The sequence below is a fragment of the Desmodus rotundus genome, chromosome 12 (genome assembly GCF_022682495.2).
Source record: "Desmodus rotundus isolate HL8 chromosome 12, HLdesRot8A.1, whole genome shotgun sequence".
Taxonomy (NCBI): Eukaryota; Metazoa; Chordata; class Mammalia; order Chiroptera; family Phyllostomidae; genus Desmodus; species Desmodus rotundus.
Genome location: NC_071398.1, coordinates 4,186,724 through 4,209,105, shown reverse-complemented (window position 1 = coordinate 4,209,105; position 22,382 = coordinate 4,186,724). Strand labels below are relative to the sequence as shown.

At 52.5% G+C, this 22,382-nt stretch overlaps 1 protein-coding gene and 1 long non-coding RNA gene across 6 annotated transcripts in view; one reads left to right on the top strand and one right to left on the bottom strand.

Annotated features, from left to right (window-relative positions):
• Positions 1-6,522, bottom strand: part of LOC123478796 (uncharacterized) — a 32,606-nt gene extending 26,084 nt beyond the window's left edge. For all 3 annotated transcript variants that reach the window (XR_011650581.1, XR_011650582.1, XR_011650583.1), the window contains exon 1: positions 6,287-6,522. This is a non-coding gene — a long non-coding RNA (uncharacterized lncRNA). The remainder of the gene's footprint in view (positions 1-6,286) is intronic.
• Positions 5,514-22,178, top strand: SALL1 (spalt like transcription factor 1). 3 transcript variants are annotated; one of them, XM_045188399.3, is made up of 4 exons: positions 5,514-5,530; positions 7,200-7,292; positions 16,272-19,702; positions 20,834-22,178. In XM_045188399.3, the coding sequence occupies exons 2-4, from the start codon at positions 7,217-7,219 to the stop codon at positions 21,272-21,274; spliced, it is 3,948 nt and encodes a 1,315-aa protein (XP_045044334.1). In that variant the 5' UTR covers positions 5,514-5,530; positions 7,200-7,216; the 3' UTR covers positions 21,275-22,178. The 3 variants fall into 3 exon arrangements, with proteins under 3 accessions (XP_045044334.1, XP_024407321.1, XP_045044332.1); XM_024551553.4 differs by lacking the exon at positions 5,514-5,530 and adding an exon at positions 6,141-6,166; XM_045188397.3 differs by lacking the exons at positions 5,514-5,530; positions 7,200-7,292 and adding an exon at positions 7,369-8,311.
• Positions 22,179-22,382: the final 204 nt, after the last annotated feature.

The following is a 22,382-nucleotide window of genomic DNA, read 5'->3' as shown; positions in this document are numbered from 1 at the left end:
TGCGCACCATCTGATGCTCACCACAACCCTTTGAATAACAATAAGAGTTAACACTTACATTGTGCTAATTACATGCCAGCCACCACTCTAAATTCTTCGCACATATTAACTCTTTTAACCCTCGAGAGCTCTACGAAATCAGGGCTATTATTATCCCCATTTACCAGAGGAAGACACTCTTGGAGGCCTCTATGGAGGCCACGCTGCTTGGGACTAGGCACGGCGCGCACGACGCTTCCTTTTCCTTGGCTGCACTTGAGGAAGAGGGAACAGAGGACAGTGGCATCGATCCCAGCAAGGCTGCCCTGCAGGACTGTGCTCCCAGAGCCCTGCTAAATGGCACAGAGCCAGGATGTGAACCCCAGCCGCCTGACCCCCATGCCCAAGGAGGAAATGTCGAATAAGGCTGATCGCTGGCAAATATCTGAGGTTGGTAAAAGACAGAGTGTCGAAGCGGGGCTGAGATAAGAGGCTGGTTTTCTCAGGACTGTTGGCCCCAAACCGGAGGTTCTGGGGGTGGGGGAGGTCCAGGAAAGAAGGAGAAAATAATAACCAATCTGGAAAATGGAGGTCCCACCCTCAGCTCTCGTGAAATCATTTTGTTTTGGTTGGAGAGGGAGAGATTGGCTGGCCTCCCTCCATTTTGAGTCCCCGAGCAAAGGCCACAGCAGGTCCCGAGCCAAGCGCTAAGCAAACGTCACATCCATTCAAGTCCGAGCAAAGTTCTGAGAAAGGCTTTTCAGGGACCGGGTTTTACTACAAAATATGTTCGAAAGAGTCTTGGGGATCGGGGGTGGCTCAGGATGGAAAAGCGGAGGCCGGGACAGTGAGAATTACACATGGGAAGAGGAAGGAAGAGCAGGCTTCTGACGTCAGAGAGAGTTGCTTCTGTTTCGAGGAGGCACAAGGAAGCAGAGAGACATGGGTCTGGAACTGGGAAACGTTAGCTTCTTCCATTGAAAAGCCCACCTCAACCTGGATATGAAGTTGGAGAGAACCGTGCGTGGTCCTGGGGCTGGACTGTGAAAATTGAGAGACAGACATGAGAGAGCCTTAGTGAAGAAAAATGTTGAGCCGGAAAAGGAGAAAGAAGGTGCAGAGATGAGGCCTGCACCCCTCCCCCTGTTTTGTGTTCCTCACACAGGAGGAGCTGCAAAGGATGCAGCTTTGAAAGGCACAGAACACGGAGGATGAACCGAAGTTGGTGGTGGTCACCGGGTAGAGGGAGCGACGGCTCGGACTGCAACGGCAGCCCCGCGGAGAAGCATCCCTCGCTCCCAGCCAGCACTGTCTCAGGAGGCAGAAACTCAGGGAAACATTCCCTGTGACAGTCTCGTGGGATTTGTAAATTACAACCTGTGAGTGACAGGCAGGCCTCGCGCACAGGCAGGCACACCACACAAGGACGCCAGCAGGGACCTTACATCAGACCTGGACCCTTGAATTCTACCAAACTGAAACCAAAAGGCGGTTTCCCCCAGGAACCTGGACGGAGGAGCTGGCATGCCCAGGCGAGAGGTCCCCGCACAGGAGTGTTTCATGAAGACCAAGAGACACATCTCTTTCTTTGAGACGTGGGCATCTGTTCTGGAAACAGGGGACGTTTTGCTAGAGAAAGTAGCAGAGTATAATTGTTTTTAAGTTTGTTGCAAGCACTTCGCCAAAGTAGTTCACTTAGGCATCCTCCTGAGAAGTCATTTGAAGGGACCTCCTTTATGAATGAAAATGTGTTTCCCAGCAGACTACAGGCACCCCCCCAAATGCACACAGCATCCGGGGTTCCACCGATCTCACCCCTCTTCCCAACAGATGGCATATAAGAACTAATCACTATGTACTGCGTCCCAAAGTCCCACTTCTTGAGCGCAAAGATGGGAATCTGTGAGCCCTCTGGAGGTCCTGGACAGCCCCCTCCCCTTACCACGAGGTTCCAGAAACTAGCTACAGTATTGCGTGGTGATGATTTTTTTTTTTTCACGCTCAGAAAACCACAAAGGGATTTTAACCAAAAGGAAGCAAAGGTTTTCTTTTTATAAATTCGATTAGTCTTTTTCACTTTCTCTACCTTGAGACATTTCCTTCGGGAGGAATTTTATACTCAGACGCCCCGTGGCGAGGCACTGTTGCATGCGGGGCGCAGTGAATTTAAGTGCAAGACGCTCAAGGTGGACGGAAAGAAAAATTCGCAGGCGCTGGCACTTTCGGTCGCCCGCGTAGTCAGATTCTAAATGCCGGCGTGGGGATGGCCCTGCTAGAAAATGCAAGCGACGAAGTTCGCCGCGCGGGCAGGCGGCGTGGGACCCTGCGCCAGGATGGGAGCGGTTGTCCCCAAGACCACCCGCAGCTCGCCCTGGCGGTATTTCCCGCCCGAGCCGGCGGCTGGGCTCCTGGTCCCAGCGCTGCATCCGGCGTGGGGCTGGAGATAGCCCTTGGCTCCGGGCGCTGCAGTGCCCAGAAGGGAGCCTTCGCATCGTCGGGACTCGGCGGTGGGAGAGCGAAGGCGCCGAGGGCGCACTGAGTATACTCCCCTGGGGCCCGGTCGGGCCTGGGCCTTGCCCGGGCCGCTGTAACCCACCGAGCGTGCTCCCCCAGGCCTCGGGTTCGAAACCTCTCCCGTGGCCCAGGAGAGGTTAGGATTAGAGCGAAAGCAGTTCGGTTAAGGAAGGAGTTTCTGAGACTCCCGGGAAAGCGAAGTCCCGGGGCTGGGAAAATAACTTAGCCTACAAAGGTCTCTCCAATCTTGGTCATTGCTTTCTGTAATTTTTCCTACACCGCCCACAACTCTAGCCCTAACCCTAGGAAAGAGTACTAAGGGTTAGGGTACTAATCACGTCAATCTTTCCTCTCTCTTCTTCCCCCAACACCCCCAAACTTTCAGATGACAAAAATACAAATAAACCCCGAGTGGGTAATGCGGGTGCATTCGGGTGCACCCCCCCCCCATTCCAGCACACGCGACAGCCTCCGCCACCACCACTCACTCCGCCCCTCCCACCTCGGGGTGTGGGGGGGGAGGGACTGGGAACCTGATACCCGGGCCCCGGCCTCGAACAGTTCCCCATCAATAATGCTGATACCATCAGGGTGCCTCCACCCCCGCCCGGGGGGCGCCGCGGCCGCCTTTTCGCCGCTTTTTGCTTGGCATAAGAAAACGAAACCTCCTCTATTGCCCTTCTAGTCTCAGCCGAGGCCCAGCGTGGCCCGGGACTGGGGGCTGAGGCAGTAGAGGCTCGGGGGACGCTGGCGGAGCGCTTGGGGGCGACCGTCAGTTCGTGGGTGCCCGACCATCCCCGGTGGAAAGAGAAAGAGAACCCGGGGCCCAGGCCAGGCCTCGTTCCACGCTCCATCCCAGACCCTGGGATCAGAGTGGGCCAGGATAAGATATTTTCTTATCTGGATGGAAGAACCAGGCCTTCGAAAGGGGAGGCTCAACATCTCCTCTCTCCAGGATCGGGGAGGCTGGGAAACCCCTTGGCCGGCTGGGAACTCACTTGTGGCCCACCGCCATGGGGCTCAGCCTTTCGGCCCGCCAAGCTCCCAAGGATGCCCTCGGTCTTGGGAAACCTGAGGGGACGTATTAGTAGAAACGCAGGCATCAAGGCCCCCAAATGTGTTTGCACAACCCCTCACGCGTCTCTCCGGGGTACGGTTCTTGCCGGCCCACGAGGTCACGACCCTGGCGCAGCCTCTGCCTCACTCCGGGACACCCCCATTCCCTAGAGAGGATCAGCCCCTAAGTGTCAGGCCCTTTGATGGGAACCGCAAGTCCGAACCCCGCCACCCCGATTCTCCCAGCAGCTGCCCCACCCAAAGCTGGCACCGCGCGACCCCCGTGGAGTGCGCTGGTCTCCTGCGCCAGCAAGTCGCGGGAATGGGCTCCAGCTGCGGCACCTCATTCGCACTCGCCGCTGTCTTTCCACCCGCTCAAAAGTAAAAATCAGCCCCCATTCTGTCGCCGTTTTCATTAATTTAATTATTTCTTTGCCTCTCGGCACGCGAAGCCTCACCCGCGCCCTGACAGCGCGGCGCCCGCGTCAGCGAACCATGGAACTTGGGCCCGAGACAATGGCCTGTAATTGATGTATTGCCATCAACAATAAAGGCCAATTCTCCTCTCCCCGCCATTCCGACCCTCCCCCCTCCTCCCATCCCCCCTCCTCCACCTCCTCTCTCCCGGCCAGAGAGCGAAAGAAAACAAACAAATTAGCTGTGGGTGCCGCGCACCGAGCCAGACGCCCGCCTCTACGCCGTCGAGGACTCGAAAGAACGAAAAAAGTTATTAAAGTTTCCATCACCCCAATTAGTCGTCTCTGCTCACCCATCTGAAATCAAACATCGCGAAGCTGATTTTGCGTGTGCATTCGTTTGGTTGTTTGTTTTTTGGGGGGGGAGGAAAACCTTCCCCCCAACCACCCCTCAATCACACATACAGCAAGTCACAAACACGTGTGAAGCTATTCCCGGGAGCTTCCCGCGGCGCACGCGGCGCGTCGGGGGGCAGAAGGGTTTGCGGGATCGCCAGCTCCGCTCAGTTCCTGGCAACACGCGGTGCCCCGAGGCTCGGACTTTCAAGACGCCAAGATTGTTAGAGACCGATGCGGGAGGCTCCGCGCGTGGGCTGGTTGGAGAAACGAGTGCGCGAGTGCCTCAGGACGCGTTGGTGTACCTGGGAGAGGGCGGGTTGGTGTGTTCAGGAGGAACCCAGTTGGCAGGCGGGGTGGGTGCGCGATTTACACGAGCTCCTGTGCACTTTCCCGGGGGTCTGGGGCGAGCGAGGGGCTCGCATCCCAGGAGCTCGCAGATCCATCTTGGCTGAGGGGTCTCTTTAAATATTCAGTGAGAAATAATGGCATTTGAAGCACCACCTATGGAACATTATTATCTTCATTCTTCAACATCAGCCCCGCTGATGGCTTCGTTTGTCTTTTTATCAAAATCTACTGTAACCAACAGGACCCGGGGAGAAACGGAGAGAGAAGCGGAGAGGGTGTGTGTACGTGTGTGTGTGGCACCGAGCGACGGCAGAAGCGAGGAAAAATAAAAGGGGCAAGAGAAAAAGGTGACAAAAGGCCGAACAAGGAGAAAGAAAGAAGTTATAGCAAGAAAAAAAAAAAACCACTGGGGGTTGCCAGGAGGAAAACAGAAACATTCATCTTCACACAAAAGATGTGATTAAAAAAAATAAAAAGGATGGAAGAAGCAGCTAGGAGAAAAGGAGAAATCGAGTCATTTGGGGGAGCGCGGCAATGGTCCGGTGCACCCGAAACTCTACTGGCAAGATTGGTGCCCACTTCGCGCGAACCGACTGTGGCGCTCCCCAGACTCAAGGGCGCTCACGAATTGGGGCGTCCTTATGAGCCCTCTCCTTTCCCGATCGCGAGATAGGGTAGGGATTGTGTATCTGCACCCCCCTCCTCCCCATCACTCAACCGAAGTTTAGTTTGTCGGGCGCAGGACTTCGGGAACCCTGGAGCGAGGAGACCCTGAGGCGCGAGGGGGAAGAGCTGGGCTGAGCCGAGGACTGAGTCAGGTTCGCGGGCGCCCGGACCCAGCGGAGGGAGTGCGGGGCCCGGGCTCCCGATTCCGGGCTCTGGGGCGCGGGTAGGGAGGCTGCCTCCCCACCTGGGGTGACGGAGCTCGTACGAAAAGTTTGGGTGCTGCGCTCGGCAAGTGCCCGAGGTGCAGGCGAGCTTCCGCGGGGCCAGACAGCTGCGGACAGGCACCCCCCCACCCGCCCCCCTCACTCACTCCCGACTCCGCGAGGCCACCTAGTCACCAGGAGCCCGGGGCGCGGCGCCCTCCCCCAGGGCGAGGAGCCCGGGGGTCCTGGGGACTGGCCTAGCCCAGGGCCCGGCCGGGTAGGGCCTCGCCTCCCTCGGCCAGGGGCGGGTAGTCGCTTGCAGGGTACGCGGCGGCCCCTCCCCTCCCCCCGGCTGGAGCTGAACTCGGATCCCAGGCCGGTCCCTGCTCTTCGCCCGCCCCGGGCTCCGCGGCGCCACCGCCGCCGCCGCCTCCCTGCGGAGTGACGCGCCCTGTAGCCAACCGGGGCAGCCGGGGGGGGAAGGTCGGGAGGGTTCCTGGGCGGAGCCGGGCCGCCCCTTATCCCACGGGCTCGGGGCTGCAGCTCCCGAAAACTTCAGCCCTAATTGTCCTGGGAATGGCCAAGGTAGAGAAAAGGAGCGAGGGAGCAAGCGAGAAGCTGAAGGATCGGGGCCCTTTGAGGAGAATCGGGGTGGCGGGAGAGCAGCCCCTCCCCCCAAGCCCCAAACCCATCACGTTCCCAAACCTTTCCTCGGTCCTCTTCTCCGCGCCCCCGCGAGCCCGGGATCCAGGGGATGGAGAACTCGGGGCGAAGGAGCGCCCAGCCAGCCGGCGAGCGGGCGGGAGGCCGGGCCGCGGGCGGGAGGCGGACCGGCGTGGGGCTGGCTCTTCCCCACTCGCTTATTTTTTTTTTATGGGAGTGGGGGTGGGCTGCGTTCTGGTAGCTCTTAAAGAAACGAAGAAACACTCACGAAACGGGACTTCCTCCCCCCACCCCACCCCCCATCCCGCCACGGGACTCCCTCCCCCCGCGAGCCGGCGCGCCTAGCGCCCAAGTTGGGAAGTTCGCTGAGCGCCCGCAGCCCGGGTCCCCAGCCCCCGCGGCCCGGCCCCACCCCCCGCCCGGGAGGCTTCGTTCCGGGGAGGGCATGCTAATTTGGGTCGGCCCAGCCTGGGCTGGGGGGCGGGGGGGGGCCGCGGGAGGGAGGGGGCGCGGGCAGGGGCGCCCGGGGCGCAGAGGCCAGGCGAGGAGGCCGGCCCCCGGCGGCCGGGCCGCGGAGTCCCCGGCGGTCGCGAAGAGGGTTAACCGAGCAGTCGGGCGGCGCGGCTCGCAGAGCCAGCCCCGCGGCCGGCTTATTGGGCCAGCTCGCGGAGAGACAGGGGTCTGCAGCAAATCACGAACTAATTGATTAAGGCGAGCGGGTTTGAATAGCGCTGGCCCGGTGCCAATCGCCTTTCAAAGAGCCCCTCTATGATTAATCGCAATGCATTATTGATAATCATAATTATAGCAGGGCACATGCGCGCTGCGCCCGGGGCCGGCGAGCCGGGGAGGGGGCGGGCGGGCCGGCGGGCGGGGGGAGCCTCCGCCGCTGCCGCCGCTCGATTTCCGTAATTTTGAGAAGATTTTTTTTTAGTAATTTTTTATTCTGCCCCAGCTGATGTTTGAGCCAGCATGTCGCGGAGGAAGCAAGCGAAGCCTCAACATTTCCAATCCGACCCCGAAGTGGCCTCGCTCCCCCGGCGAGATGGTGAGTGCTCCGGCCCGCGCCGTGGACACACACACGCACACACACGCACTCACACTCAAGTACACCCGGACCCACGCACACGCAGCGGGCCCCCGCGCCCATCGTCCCGCCGCCGCCGCCGCGGCCCCGCTGGCCCGGGAGACTCGGCGCGTTTCTTTTTTCTCTCTTTTTAATTTTCAATTTGCCCTCGCTGGGCTTCCCGCCACCCCGGAGAAAGCAAACACTTCTCCCGGCTGGATGTTTCCGGAGTTGCTGGGTCCTCCTGGGGGAGGAGAGAGGGCACGCCGGCCTTGCTCCTCCGTCCCGGCTTTTCCGGGCACCGGAGCCGGGGACCAGCAGAGCCGCGATCGGGGTTCGGGGGTCCGGCGGGGCGCGGGGACGGGCAGAGGCCCTCTGCACCGGCTGCGCGGGGCTCCTGCGCTCCCCGCGCCGCGCCGGGGGCCCCCGGCCAGGCCTCCGCCGCCCGGCCCTGCTGCCGGCGGGAAGGAAGTTGACTCCGTGCTCCGCGCTGAACTCCGGGCTGAGGAGATCCCGCGCCCCCCCCCCCCCACTCCACCTGGGCCCGCGCTGCCGACCGGGGCGCCTTGGGGCGTTCAGAGCTGCAAGACGATGGGGACCGGCATCCGGGCGCCCGCGCCGGACTCGCTGGGGTCGCGGCGGGGTGAAGAGGGCTCTTCGCTGCTGGTCGCGCCCGAGATGGTGCCGGCGGACAGGGCAGAGGGTCGGGCTCTCCAAGTTTGTCCCCTCATCTCTTCTCCCAACACATGCACCCCCACCCCAAGAAATGTTTCGATTCGGTGTGCGTCCCCCGAGAGAGTGGCACTCCGACCTCCCGGGAGTCGCAGCGGTCGCTTTCCAGGGCCGGGCGGCTCTCGAGCCAGAAGAGAGTCCCCCTGAAGCAGAGAGGCACTCGCCTTCTCCAGCGGAGGCGACAGCTGCGGGGTCCCGGAGGGGACGAACAAGTCCAGAACAAAGTTGGTGCAAGGGAGCCGAGGCCGAGAGCGAGAGAGATGGGGCCGGTAATTTGGGGTACGGGCGGAGGACACCTCGGTTCCCTTCTTGTCCCCGAAGATGTTTCACTTTAGGGGCCTCCGAGCTCCCAGGCCGCGCGCCGGAGGCGATGGAGCGACGCCCGGGCTCAGCTCCCGGGCACGATGAGGACGAGACGAGGGGCAGCCCTGGGCGGCCTCGCGGGCTCCGGGCGTCTCTCGGGATGCTCACGCCCGTGCGGCGTTTTGCGGTGTGCACGCGGGAGCTTGGCCCCGGCAGGGCTCGGAAGCTGCCCCCAGATCGACGCCTCTGGCCACTAAACTCCGCGGCCGCCCGGGCCCCACGCCGCCGGCCCGTTCCCCAGAGGCCTGCTTCTCGGTGGAGCTGGGGCGCAGCGACGCGCGCGGAGCAGCCAGGGGACTCCCGCTGCCTTCACCCAGGCTGGCTGTCGGGACAGGGAGCCCCCCGTCGTGGGGGTCCCTGTAGGAAACTGGGGGTCTGGAGAATTGTTTCCTCTATTTGTCCCCCTCACCCCAGTACTTCCTCAAGCGCCAAGCCTTCCTTACCCAGTGTCTCCGGGAGTTCTCCGTCCCCTGAGAAGAGCCCCTGAACCCCCTCTTTCTGTCCCCGGCGACGCCGGGTCCGCGAGGTAAATCGAGGCGAAATGACCTCAGGCCGCGGCAGCAGCTGCAAATATTTTTGCGGCTTTTCTCCGCTGGTTTCTGGGTCCTCGCCCCCAAACTCATCTTCCCTGAAGTTTCAGGTGAGACCTTCCGCACTGCTGTGCAAGTTTGCAGTATGTATGTGGGAAACGCCAAGCAGACAGGAGGAGAAGAAAGAGCGTTTTAGTCTTGTTTGTAAATTTGTACTAATTTTATACATTTTCCAAAAAATAATAATAATAATAAGGACTCGGGCTTCGCGGAGAAATGATGCTAGCCTGATCTTTGCCTTGCCTTCTGTCGCCTTCGGAACCCTAAATTTTTAATAGTTAAGGCTTCTCATAAAGTGATGGCATGAAAGGGGTTCACTACATCTTCCTATTATTATTTATTAGGACTTTTTTTTTTTACTTTAGTTGAGCTTGGAGGTAAGTTAATTAAGTAACTGAAACAAGTTTCCTTTCTTTTCTCTCTCTCTCTCTCTCTCTCTCTCTCTCTTCTTTTACTTTCTTTCTTTTTACCCCCAAAAGCTGGTTCATTGTCCTAAGAAGCAGTAAAGTGAGGGGCCCGGTAGGAAACCCTCCCCTGCCAGGCCCTTTCTCACCTCTCCCCACCCCCTCTTTTTCTTCGGTAGTAATGGCTTTAGATTATGACCGTTTTCACATGGTTGAACAATAAGTTTGGGAGAAGCTGCCCAGAGGGTAGATTTTGTAACGGGGTTACAGGATTTAGTGTGTTGTAATAATATTAGTACACAACTAATCCTCCTCAAGGTCTGCCTTACGGGAGAGCCTAACACACTTCAGCTCCTTTTACTCGGGGGCAGTTGGGAGATCCGTGCAACCCAGAGTTTGTGACACATCTCCAAGTTCCCTTTAAAAAGTCACCGCCTTTTCTGCGGTGGAGTTAGCCGTCTCGATTTTTCTCCCCACACGTAACTAACAAACGCTTCAAACAGTTGATGGTTTGGGTTTGTTTTTTGTGGGTTTTTTTTTTTTTTTTTTTTTTTTTTGCTTAGGGGCTTTATTTTTTTTTACATATATAAAAACGTTGTTACATTTTTAGGAGACAAACCCTTACTCAGTGTGGTTCCTTATTTTTTATGTCTTGAAATGGCCTTCAACTATGGCACATGAAATATGGAGCCTGCTCAGTTAAATCTAGCTGGTGCTCTGCTCATAGGCTAGTACTGCCAATTGTGTGACTTCAGCCCGGAGTGGAAGCTAGAAAAGTTTGTGGGCCGCGCCTGTGTGTGTTCGAGTGTGTTGGAGTGTGTTGGAGTGTGTGTGTGTGCCTACAAAGAAACACCGAGCTTTGCTGGACAGCCACACCGATAACTTCATTGGAACAAGTTCAAAAAAAACAAGATTATTTGATCCATCTTAACGGTGGTCACATTTCAGTTTTACTTTAGTGAAGCTGAAACACCAGAAACACCCTAAAATAAGCCTGAGCATTTTTCTGTTTTTCATAAACCAAGAGTATGACAAATAGGACTTGTCTCTTAAGTGACATGCAACAAGTCTTGAATTACTTGTAGGAGGAAGACTGCCTTGGAAAAAGTGTTGGCCGGGATAAATAATTCTCAGGACAGGGAATATTGTAATCCGATGATTTTGCACGTGGGTTATTTACTAGAAATTGGGGGGGGGGGCTGTTGGGGTTTTCTTCCTTGGGTGGTGTTTTTAAGATTCCAGTAACTATACGGATGGCCCATTCAGATTCCATTCATTTATTAAGAAAATATTTTGGTGCTTTCTGGTGCTCAGTTTTTTTTTTCAAGGGAAAGATAATATTGGGAGAAAGATAAAACCATTATGAGCTGCAAATAAAACATTGCCTGTCATATAAAGTATCACAAAAATTCCTCTTACTTATATTAATACTGAAATTCTGTTATTTACCAAAGTAATTTCCTCACTGTGAGCAGCTTCGTGGCTACCCATTGATTTCCGGGCCCAAAAGGTTAGAGGGAACTCTGAAGAATTGGTCTTTTTTGAAAAACCGACACCTGTGAGATAGGGCGCTTGCAAAGAATTTCTGTTTAATGAGGCTTATTTTTAAGTTTCTGGCGTAATGGAAGATGCTGGCTGAGAAAATGCAGATTGTTGGGGGGGCTTTGCTTCTGGTGGGCTGCAGAGATGCCCTAAAAGGTTAAAAACAAACACCCAAGCAAAGGGTATTTGGGCGTGAGAGACTGTGTGACCCTACCTGTTTGGGGGTTTATTTTACATCTAGTTCATCCTATCGTTTGTAGGCACAAGTGCCAATTTATAGGTCATTCTTGGGGGACTGGATTCCTTTTCTTTCTATATTTGCAGGTAGCAAGTGACCTTAACCAACAGTCCTTTGTAGGCAGAAACCTGCGGGGTTGGGTTTGGTGGTGGTGGCGGTGGTTTTCAATGTGGAAATCTTCCTGGGAAGCTGGGGAAGAAATTGGTAGACCAGTCGCTCCCTAAGTTTTTTTGAAGTTGTTAGAAGCCAAGCTCTATGTCGTAACTAGGACCAAATTCCTCCTGCAGTCTTAATTCGGTTTTCCTAAGACTGTCATGGTGCAGCTAGCCATGTCTTCCAAAATATTCTTAGATTACCCAAACCGAAGTAATTTAGCAGTTTAGCCAAGGAGATGGTAAATTATCCTAAGAACCACCACCCCTCCCCCACAAAAGAAAAAAAAGTTTGTGGGCCAGGCTTCAGAAAACCTAAGATGTGTCGGGGCTGTTTTAACCTTTGCTAGCCTCCTCCCATGCAAAGGTGACAAGGTCCAGATCATAATATGTCCTTCAGTATCTTCCCAGTGACCCCCAAATTGAGCCTTGCTAGTCACTTAGCAGGAAGTTAGTAGTTTATTTTAGTTTCACCTTATCAGCTTGGCTTCTTTTCCTAACCTTATTCCCCGGTCACCCTCAGATGCCAGACCCCCAAAGGGGAAGATTGACAGGTAGTTCCCATAGCTCAGTTTTACCCTCAAACAACAGGGATTTAGTTTCTTGTGCCTCTGCCAATGTTTATGTAGTCAAAGTTTAGATCTCGCCTTAAGAAGTCTCTCTTTTACGCGTCACTGGAATAGGAAAGCCACAAAGAAGTTTTTGAACAAAACCCTTGCAGCTGGAACCCCATCTAGCGTTCAGCTCGATTCATCCAAGGAGAAGACATCTTCCCCCTTTGCCTTCCCTGTGTGCGTTAGGTGGGCTGGAATCCCTATTTTCCAAGTAGTGTCATGTAATTTTTTTTTCAAAGATTTCACTTGGATTCTTCCACGCAGAAGGCACTGATCAGGGTCAGAACACCGAGGAAACTTGCAAGGTGCCAGGAAATTTGTCATTTGGTTGCATATCACACAGAGGAAACTTAAGACGTGACCGAAAATATGCACAGCATATGTTGGAGTGTTGAAAATTTCTTGGGAATTTTAAGCTGGACATTCATGTTCAGGCTTTTCCCAGGTCTGTGCAAAAAAAAAAAAAAAAAAAGGAAAGGAAAGGACAAGAAGAAAAATAATAGACCAATCAATCAAAAATGTGTGTGAGAGCCTCTTTCTATGTTGGCCCATGGGAAGGAAGAGACTGTTAAAATTATAGGCTCAGGAGAGATTCTATTAAAAATGTGAATGTGATCTTAAACGTAAGGGGAAGTAAAGGGAAGGCTCTTTCAGAGGAGCTCAAAAAAAAAAAAAAAAAAAAAAGCCCAAATGTGGTAGGAGAGTGTTGTTTTGGTTTGGTTTGCCTTTTTTCCCCCTGCTGGCTAAACCTTTCTGTGTGGGGCATAGTTTTATTTTTGTTTTCTCAGAACACAGATATCCTGAAACACTTCAGTTTTCTGCCTTCGATTCTTCAGTGTTTGGTTCAGATGATGAAAAACTGACAAATTTGAACTGGGCGTCAAGTTCCTAAATAGTATAACTAACAGGAGCTAAAACATTTGGGATTTTAGTGTAAATTGGATGGAGCTGTAAGATCATCCCCTTCTCAAAAAAAAAAAAAAATCCTAAAAAATTTCAAATATCTTTTTGTGCATACATACTTAAAAAACCACTACTTCTTAAGTCTTCTTATCTGACCAGGATTACAGAATTACTTTTCATTTGCATGTAAAATCCATAGAAAAGGAACTGGCATGTTATTTTCACCAAAGAGCAGAGAACAAGGCAACTAACTGTATTTACTATAATGGGGTCACCAGTTGCAATCCTGTTGCAGATTATTCAGCAACATACCAGGGAGCAGACAGTCGGAAAAATGAATCAGAACATGTTAGTTTGTCTGTGTGTGTATCTTACTGAGACTTAAAGTGTTCCCTTTCGTAGTTAAAAGATTAGAACTAGTCCTCATGGTTTATCTTTTTTTAAAAAAGCTGTTTCATTGGAATTCTGTTGAGCATGCTGATGGATTTAAAGTTAAGAACTGTTACAGTGTAGCGACACCTGCTTTTGAAATAAATCAAAATAGATACCAGGAAAATTTTTTTTTTGGTGTTCATAAACATCAGGAAATTAAATTAGTTGACTCTACAGTGAGATCAGATGTCAGCTTATTAAAATGTTGCGAAAATGTAAGCTAAAATCCGGCCAGCCCTTTAACACAGTTTATTCCTCAGAAGCAAGCAGGCATTTATTTTAGGCATCTATATTTTTCCATCCTGTTAGCACCACCTTAAATATGAAAATGTCCAGGTTGAAACACTGGAAAATTCTCAAGTGAGTCTTGAGGCAGCACAAATGTAGACCTTGAGCACAGGAAGGTAATAATCGGCTAAGTCCTATAAAGTAACCTTTTTATTTTCTCTCTATATTATGAGAATATCAGATGTTTGCAAGTTACAGAGAATTAAAATGCCCTTTAATCGTGAGCGCAGATGTGCTAAATATTTGAAGCAAGTACATTGTAATGTGTACAATTGATGAAGTCAGTTTTCTGATTTCCCTGGCTAGTTATTTAGTTCTGAATCTGTCATTATTTGTCTAAGCCCAGCTGACCAAGCAAAACTGTGTTTTAAAGTGGCTTTATGTTTTGATAAATGTGAGCTGGTTGAAAAGTATTTTCCACTGAATGCAGAGCTTAATAGAACATGCTGACATAATAGTTTTAATGCATTTTGTTGAAAATGTGTGAACAAACAGAATAGCTTTTGTTCCTTCATAATTGGCTGTAAAAGTAGATGGAAACATAACCATTACATATGGAAATGTGCAAAGAGAAAGAAATAACATTTCTGTTGAATATATTAGGGATTGCATTTCCTCGTTTAAAATAAGCATCTGAAATGGATGCATCATTTAAGATGGGTTGTCAAAATACGAAGCTTTAAACAGAATTTTTGTCACATTATTTTTGTCCCAAGTTAAGCAACATAACTTTAGCGAATTTTGTTTAATATTTTGTTTACATTATTTTAAGGCAAGGGGGAGAGAGAACGAGAGAGAAACAGCTTCACACAGCACCTCCACTATGCACAGGATTCCGGGGCCAATTAGGATGATTAAACATTAAATTAGAACAGAATCATCATTGGTATTTTCTGCTACCACTAAGATTTGTTTGGTATTGTGAATGCTTTTTGCACCCTATCCTCCTGGAGATTAAAAGGTGGGTATTAGGAAAGCTAGCTTGTTAAGTATAACTTAGCTGCTCAAATAACATTCCCAGGGAAGAAAGTGTGCATACACTTGACCAGCATTTCTCATCAACTTCGGCACCACTCAAGGCAAACAGACTTGAGGAATTTTCAGAAGTTAGTCGTCGGGTATTAATTATATTTTCTGGAATACAAAACGGCTCAAGCCTTTCTGTTGTTGTTGTTTTGCATGTTCACTCCAAAAAGGCAAACGGCTGGCTCTCTCGAGTTGACTCTTAAGTTTCCTGAAAAAGCAGCATTTTGATTTTGCATTTATTCAGATTTACAATTAGGTTTTTTTTTTTTTTTCCTCCCCCTGCAAGTTTTCTGGGAGATGCAATTTGGAAGTCATGGAAACTAACTATTATCTGACTCGGTTCTGCAGAAAAGCATGCAGGGAGGTAATCCTTGAATTAAACAGTTTTTTTTTTCCACAGCCTTCAGAGATGACCACACACCATTTGTACAAGAGGAGTTGGTGTTCCCCATGCTGGGAAACAATGAGACGCCAGCCTGTCTTTGAATAGGATGTGAGCTTGGAGTTGGAGATTTTTCTGTTGAATTTACAAATGGATCTTAGTGAGAAGAAATCTGAGCAACCAGTGGAAACAAACATGAAATAAAAGGATTTTTATAATGAAAAGTTCAGGACAATCTGTTAAACAATCGGTAACAGTTGAGAGCAAACTGTTTTTAAAGGCGTTCAGACAAGGAGAAAGGCAAAGCATTTCCAAACTCTAAACCAAGAATTATTTCTTCGCTTCCCCTTAACTGCACATCTTTCTTTAAGTTGATGTTTAATCAGAAATGTAAATCTTGTGCCAGTTTATAGATAGAAAGAGCACTTTTGATGAAATATTTAGAGGCATAATGTTGCCATTTGGAGCCTAGTGATATATATTCCTTGATTAGTGGAGTGGTCGCCAGGGTTGCATTCTTTAATTTTAAAGATAAACATGCCGCAGGGTGATGTATAGATGCCAGGCAGGCCTTGCGAGGGGTTATGATTATTGTGTTTCTCTCCAGTGTGTGTGTGTGTGGGGGGGTGTTATATGTTGCTTTCTCTTTTGTATTCAACTGAGTCTCGTGCAACCGCGTGGAGGATTTGTTACTGATGTGACTAAAATTGTTTGTCACGCATCTGACTTAGCTCGGGTTCTGGGTAGGGGCTAGAGGTGATCTCCAAGTTGTCAGTCTTCCGCTGGGTGACACGCATTTTCCCCCCCTTGTCAACAACTGATTGGAACCTGAATGACTACAAATTAGTTTAGTGACAGAACAGACTGTCACAGATATCTTTGCATCGGTTGAAAATGAATAAGGTTGACAGAAACTCAGGGGCCTAATAAGTCCTCAGAGTGGTCGCTGGACCTTCTGTGGATGAGGAGACAGTAAGGGGCATAAAGTATCGGAAATCAATAGTTGGGTATAGAATTTCATTACGCACCCATGTCTTCGGTTCATAGTATTTTATATTTTGATGGATTATCTGAAGGCCGTGTTGCTCTGAGATACCAGGTGGACAGGAATTCCTCCAATATCCTTAAACTGTAATTATGAACACTCTTAGGTAACATCGACTGGTTTTCTGGGGTGACAGCTTTTTGAGTTTCGCGGGTGGAAGGCAATTGATCACCCTCTGTCTTGTTTTTGAAGCCGCGGGGACTGTGGGTCCTGGCCCCCTTCCTAACCCTGCACCTTTTGATGTTTGCAGGACACACCGAGAAGGGGCAACCCAGTCGCACCCCTAAAAGCAAGGACGCCCACGTCTGCGGCCGGTGCTGTGCCGAGTTCTTTGAGTTATCAGATCTTCTGCTCCACAAGAAGAGCTGTACTAAAAACCAATTAGTTCTCATCGTCAATGAAAGTCCAGCCCCCCCACGCGAGACCTTCTCCCCCAGCCCCCCTCCCGAGAACCCCGGTGAACAAATGAATGACACGGCGAACAAAACAGATCGAGTAGAGTGCGGCGAGCTCCCGGAACACCACGGGCTCGACAGGGACGAGTCCATGGAGGTGGAGGCCCCGGGGGCTAGCAAGGGCAGCAGCGGTGGCCTGAGTGGCAGCCACGCCAGCGCCCCCCCCAGCTGCACCGGCAGCTCCTCCACAGGTACCTCAGCGATCACAACCTCTCTACCTCAACTCGGGGACCTGACAACGCTGGGCAACTTCTCCGTGATCAACAGCAACGTCATCATCGAGAACCTCCAGAGCACCAAGGTGGCAGTGGCCCAGTTCTCCCAGGAAGCGAGGTGCGGCGGGGCCCCGGGTGGCAGGCTGGCCGTCCCGGCTCTCATGGAGCAGCTCTTGGCGCTGCAGCAGCAGCAGGTTCACCAGCTGCAACTGATCGAGCAGATTCGCCACCAAATACTGCTGTTGGCTTCTCAGAACGCAGACTTGCCAACATCTTCCAGTCCTTCTCAAGGTACTTTACGAACATCTGCCAACCCCTTGTCCACACTAAGTTCCCATTTATCTCAGCAGCTGGCAGCTGCAGCTGGATTAGCCCAGAGCCTGGCTAGCCAGTCTGCCAGCATCAGCGGTGTGAAACAGTTACCCCCGGCCCAGCTACCTCAGAGCAGCTCTGGCAGCGCCATCATCCCACCCGACAGCGGCTCTTCTCCCAACATTAACATCCTGGCGACGGCAGTTACCACCCCGTCCTCGGAAAAAGTGGCTTCGAGTGCTGGCGCCTCCCATGCCAGCAGCCCGGTGGTCTCGGCATCCTCTTCACCAGCTTTTGCAATAAGCAGCTTATTAAGTCCTGCGTCTAATCCACTTCTACCTCAGCCGGCCCCTGCTAACTCGGTGTTCCCCAGCCCTTTGCCCAACATCGGAACGACTGCAGAGGATTTAAACCCCTTGTCTGCCTTGGTCCAGCAAAGAAAAAGCAAGCCACCAAATGTCACTGCCTTTGAAGCGAAAAGCGCTTCAGACGAGGCGTTCTTCAAACACAAGTGCAGGTTCTGCGCGAAGGTCTTCGGGAGCGACAGTGCCTTGCAGATCCACCTGCGCTCCCACACGGGAGAGAGGCCATTCAAGTGCAACATCTGCGGAAACCGGTTCTCCACCAAGGGGAACCTCAAAGTCCACTTTCAGCGCCACAAAGAGAAGTACCCTCACATCCAGATGAACCCTTACCCCGTGCCTGAGCATCTGGACAACATCCCCACCAGTACCGGCATCCCCTACGGCATGTCCATTCCCCCAGAAAAGCCAGTCACCAGCTGGCTAGACACCAAACCGGTCCTGCCCACTCTCACCACCTCGGTGGGCCTACCGCTGCCCCCGACCCTCCCGAGCCTCACGTCCTTCATCAAGACCGAAGAGCCAGCCCCCATCCCCATCAGCCACAGCACCGCCAGCCCCCCAGGCTCTGTCAAAAGTGACTCTGGGGCCCCGGACCCCACCACGAGAAACCTGGGTGGGCTCTCAGAGGAAGCAGAAGGGTCCACCGCACCACCCTCCAGCGGCAAAAGCGAAGAGAGCGGCGTGGTGGTCACCAGCTCGGCCCCGGCCACGGGCAGCGGCACCCTGAGCTCCCCGGCAGCGGCGGTGGACGGAGGCCTGACCAGCGCCGCGTTCGCCAACCCTCTGTTGCCGCTCATGTCTGAGCAGTTCAAGGCGAAGTTTCCTTTCGGGGGACTGTTGGACTCAGCCCAGGCGTCAGAGACATCCAAGCTTCAGCAGCTGGTGGAGAACATTGACAAGAAGGCTCCCGACCCCAACGAGTGCATCATCTGCCACCGGGTCCTCAGTTGCCAGAGCGCCTTGAAGATGCACTACCGGACACACACCGGGGAGAGGCCCTTCAAGTGCAAAATCTGTGGCCGGGCTTTCACCACGAAAGGGAACCTGAAGACCCACTACAGCGTCCACCGCGCCATGCCCCCGCTCCGGGTGCAGCACTCCTGCCCCATCTGTCAGAAGAAGTTCACCAACGCCGTGGTCCTCCAGCAGCACATCCGCATGCACATGGGGGGCCAGATCCCCAACACCCCTGTCCCCGACAGCTACCCCGAGTCCATGGAGTCGGACACGGGCTCCTTTGACGAGAAAAACTTCGATGACTTAGACACCTTCTCCGACGAAAACATGGAGGACTGTCCCGAGGGCAGCATCCCCGACACGCCCAAGTCGGCGGACGCGTCCCAGGACAGCCTGTCTTCCTCGCCTTTGCCCCTGGAGATGTCCAGCATCGCTGCTTTGGAAAATCAGATGAAGATGATCAACGCCGGCCTGGCGGAGCAGCTGCAGGCCAGCCTGAAGTCGGTGGAGAACGGGTCCGTCGAAGGGGACGTCCTGACCAACGACTCGTCCTCCGTGGGTGGCGACGTGGACAGCCAGAGCGCCGGCAGCCCGGCCATCTCCGAGTCCACCTCCTCCATGCAGGCTCTGTCCCCTTCCAACAGCACCCAGGAATTCCACAAGTCACCCAGCGTGGAGGAGAAGCCACAAAGAGTGGTCCCTGGCGAGTTCGCCAATGGTCTGTCCCCCACCCCAGTGAACGGTGGGGCTTTGGATTTGACATCGAGCCACACAGAGAAAATCATCAAAGAAGATTCTTTGGGGATCCTCTTCCCTTTCAGAGACCGGGGTAAATTTAAAAATACTGCTTGCGACATTTGTGGCAAAACCTTCGCTTGTCAGAGTGCCTTGGACATTCACTACAGAAGTCATACCAAAGAGAGACCGTTTATTTGCACAGTCTGCAATCGCGGCTTTTCCACCAAGGGTAATCTGAAGCAGCACATGTTGACACATCAGATGCGCGACCTCCCGTCCCAGCTCTTTGAGCCCAGTTCCAACCTCGGCCCCAATCCGAACTCGGCGGTGATCCCCGCCAACTCCTTGTCATCTCTCATCAAAACAGAGGTCAACGGCTTCGTGCATGTTCCTCCTCAGGACAGTAAGGACGCCCCAGCCGGTCACGCTCCTTCGGGGCCTCTGTCGTCCTCCGCCACGTCCCCGGTTCTGCTGCCGGCTCTGCCCAGGAGAACGCCCAAGCAGCACTACTGTAATACGTGTGGCAAAACCTTCTCCTCGTCCAGTGCCCTGCAGATCCACGAGAGAACTCACACTGGAGAGAAGCCCTTCGCTTGTACTATTTGCGGGAGGGCTTTCACAACAAAAGGCAATCTCAAGGTACCTCCGCCCACCCGGGCCTTCCCTCCCAGCTTCCCTCCAGCCCCGTCTCTGGTTGCCCCTCCATGTCTGTACTGCATGACCCCAGGCTCAGCAGCCCCCGACGCCCAGGGAGACAGCGCTCTGCAAGGAAGCTGCTGCTGCCCGTGGCAGGCCGTGGTGACACGGTGGGTCAGGACCCTGGCAGGGACCGGGCCAGGCTGCGGCTGGCTGCAGGTCAGCGAGCGTTGAATAATTTGGTACCTAAGCGACACAGCGGCCTGTCTCTGTTGTCCCCGTTGTCTCGCTAAGTGCACCAAATGAATTGCTTCACCTACCGAGGAAGACAGCCCGGCGTTGCCATGGGGTATTGATTAAAGCCTCCGTGTGGCCTGTGGGCTGCCCGGATCACTTAATAATTACAGTTCTGCTCGGCCTGCGCATCTCCTCTCCATAACCATGCGGGCCAGCATGGCTTGTTTCTCCGAAAACAATAACGTCACTCCTCGGCTAATGGGTATTATGATAATTGATTAGGCAACACTTCCTACTGATATGTGTTGGAAATAAAGCAAATATGCTTAAGTTCTAGAGCAGCAGCTGAGTGCTCTGACTGTGTACATTTTTCTGTTGACAGAGTATTCCTCTCGAGATTGCTGCCAGTAATGTGAGATGAATAATTACTTTCTGGCCTCTCTCTCCACGCACGGGCTCTCCGATGGGCAATCAGCGAGGGGTGCTTTCTTCCCGTCTGAAAAGGACATTTATAGGGTAAAGGGTGTCAGATACAATACTTACCATTGCAATGAGAGAGGACATAACAATTCTAACCCTGCAAGGAGCTATCTGCCACCGACTGGCTCGCATGAGGCCATTATAAGCTAAATGCGGGTAATAAAAAAGGAGTAAGTAAGGCATCTTTGCCCAGGAAGAGGAGAGGCGGCCCGGGGCGGCAGGCAGCGAACAGGTCATTACTGGTTTTCCGAGTGGACGGTCCCGTTACCTTTTCCACTGTCTGGCACGTAATAAGAATAGACATTGAGTCCACTTGCTTTGCTGAGTGGTGTTGGGATCTGAGCTGAAACAGATTCAACTATTAAGCTTCTCCCTTCCTCTCTCTCCCTGTTTTGTCTCGCCCTCCCCTTCTCTCAGGTCCACATGGGCACACACATGTGGAACAGCACCCCCGCCCGCCGGGGCCGGCGGCTCTCCGTGGACGGCCCCATGACGTTCCTAGGAGGCAATCCCGTCAAGTTCCCAGAGATGTTCCAGAAGGACTTGGCGGCCCGGTCAGGAAGCGGAGATCCGTCCAGCTTCTGGAATCAGTATGCCGCGGCACTCTCCAACGGGCTGGCCATGAAGGCCAATGAGATCTCCGTCATCCAGAACGGGGGCGTCCCTCCAGTCCCCGGAAGCCTGGGCAGCGGGAGCAGCTCCCCTCTGAGCGGGTTGACGGGCAACCTGGAGAAGCTCCCGAGCTCAGAGCCCAGTGCTCCCCTGGCCGGCCTGGAGAAGATGGCAAGCAGCGAGAACACCACCAGCTTCCGGTTCACCCGCTTTGTGGGGGACAGCAAGGAGATCGTCACAAGTTAAAGCGATGACTCTTCCTAGAGAAGGGACATTCCTGTCCAGACCCAGACCCAGACCCTCACCCTCGGTCGCCTCCTCCTCCTCGGCCTCACCCCCACCCCCCCCTCTGGTTGCCCCAGATCGCTGACCTACCACATCACCAAGACATTCTTTTGTACCTTGTTCAACTTTAGAGTTCTAAGAAAGCTTATTTATTAGTGGCATAACCTTGCTTTGCAAACCGAATGCAAGCGTTAACTTTGGTCTTCTGTATTTCGGACTGCATACTAATTAACTGGAGTGCTGTAAACTCGCTGTCGCATTTATGGCGATCACAGGTTGCCCTGCTCGGCGGTCTTAATCGGCATTAACTTATTTTCTATATCCAGTTTAATATGAATCTGGTGTTGATGCAATGCCTCCGTGATATATTAGGTCTCTAATAAAGTCTGTATATAAACGTACACTTTGACCCTGCTGGAACATTTTCTCAGCAAACACATTGTCTAATCTTTCCAAACAGAATGAAGGAAAAGGACTGAAAGTACAGACTGGCGAGTGTGGTTCTTTGAAAGGTTTGGGGGTTTTGTTTTGTTTTGTTTTGTTTTTAAATTCTAAAATTCAATCTGCGCCTTTTTTTTTTTGTAGATTTAACCATTTCCGTTCTGAACTGCTATTTGTATTGTGCTTTCTACTTGAGTCGTCCCCAATGTCCATAGGTTTCTGTACAGTAATAAGCACGCAGAATTCTTTAGAGAAAATACAAGTGTTGTTTTGGTAGTGGAAACTGAGACGTAACCTTTTGCCTTGTAGGTCTATTCACAATAGCAAATGTGTGCTGGAATTTCACAATGCTGCTAAGTATAGCATCTTGAACAACCTTCAGTGAGGAAACTGTAGATGCTGTTGTATATATAGTCAGAAATATCACTTTCATCAAAATGTACATACGTTCCTTCCAAGAGCAAATGCTTCTTGATCAAGAGAGCAGGCATAGCGTTGGTTTATTTTGTATTAGGTATGGAATTAAAAAAAAAAATGGGACTGTTACATGCACTTTCTTGGAAAGTTGAAAGGAAAGCGGGGGGTCAAATTTCTTTAACATTTAATACTTACTAACAACAGAGATACT

Coding starts and splice junctions, on each gene's coding strand:
- SALL1 (XM_045188397.3), top strand. CDS start 8,077: ATGTTTCGATTCGGTGTGCGTCCCCCGAGAGAGTGGCACTCCGACCTC. Junction 8,312..16,271: donor GAGCGAGAGAGATGGGGCCG/GTAATTTGGGGT, acceptor TGATGTTTGCAG/GACACACCGAGAAGGGGCAA. Junction 19,703..20,833: donor CAACAAAAGGCAATCTCAAG/GTACCTCCGCCC, acceptor CCCTTCTCTCAG/GTCCACATGGGCACACACAT.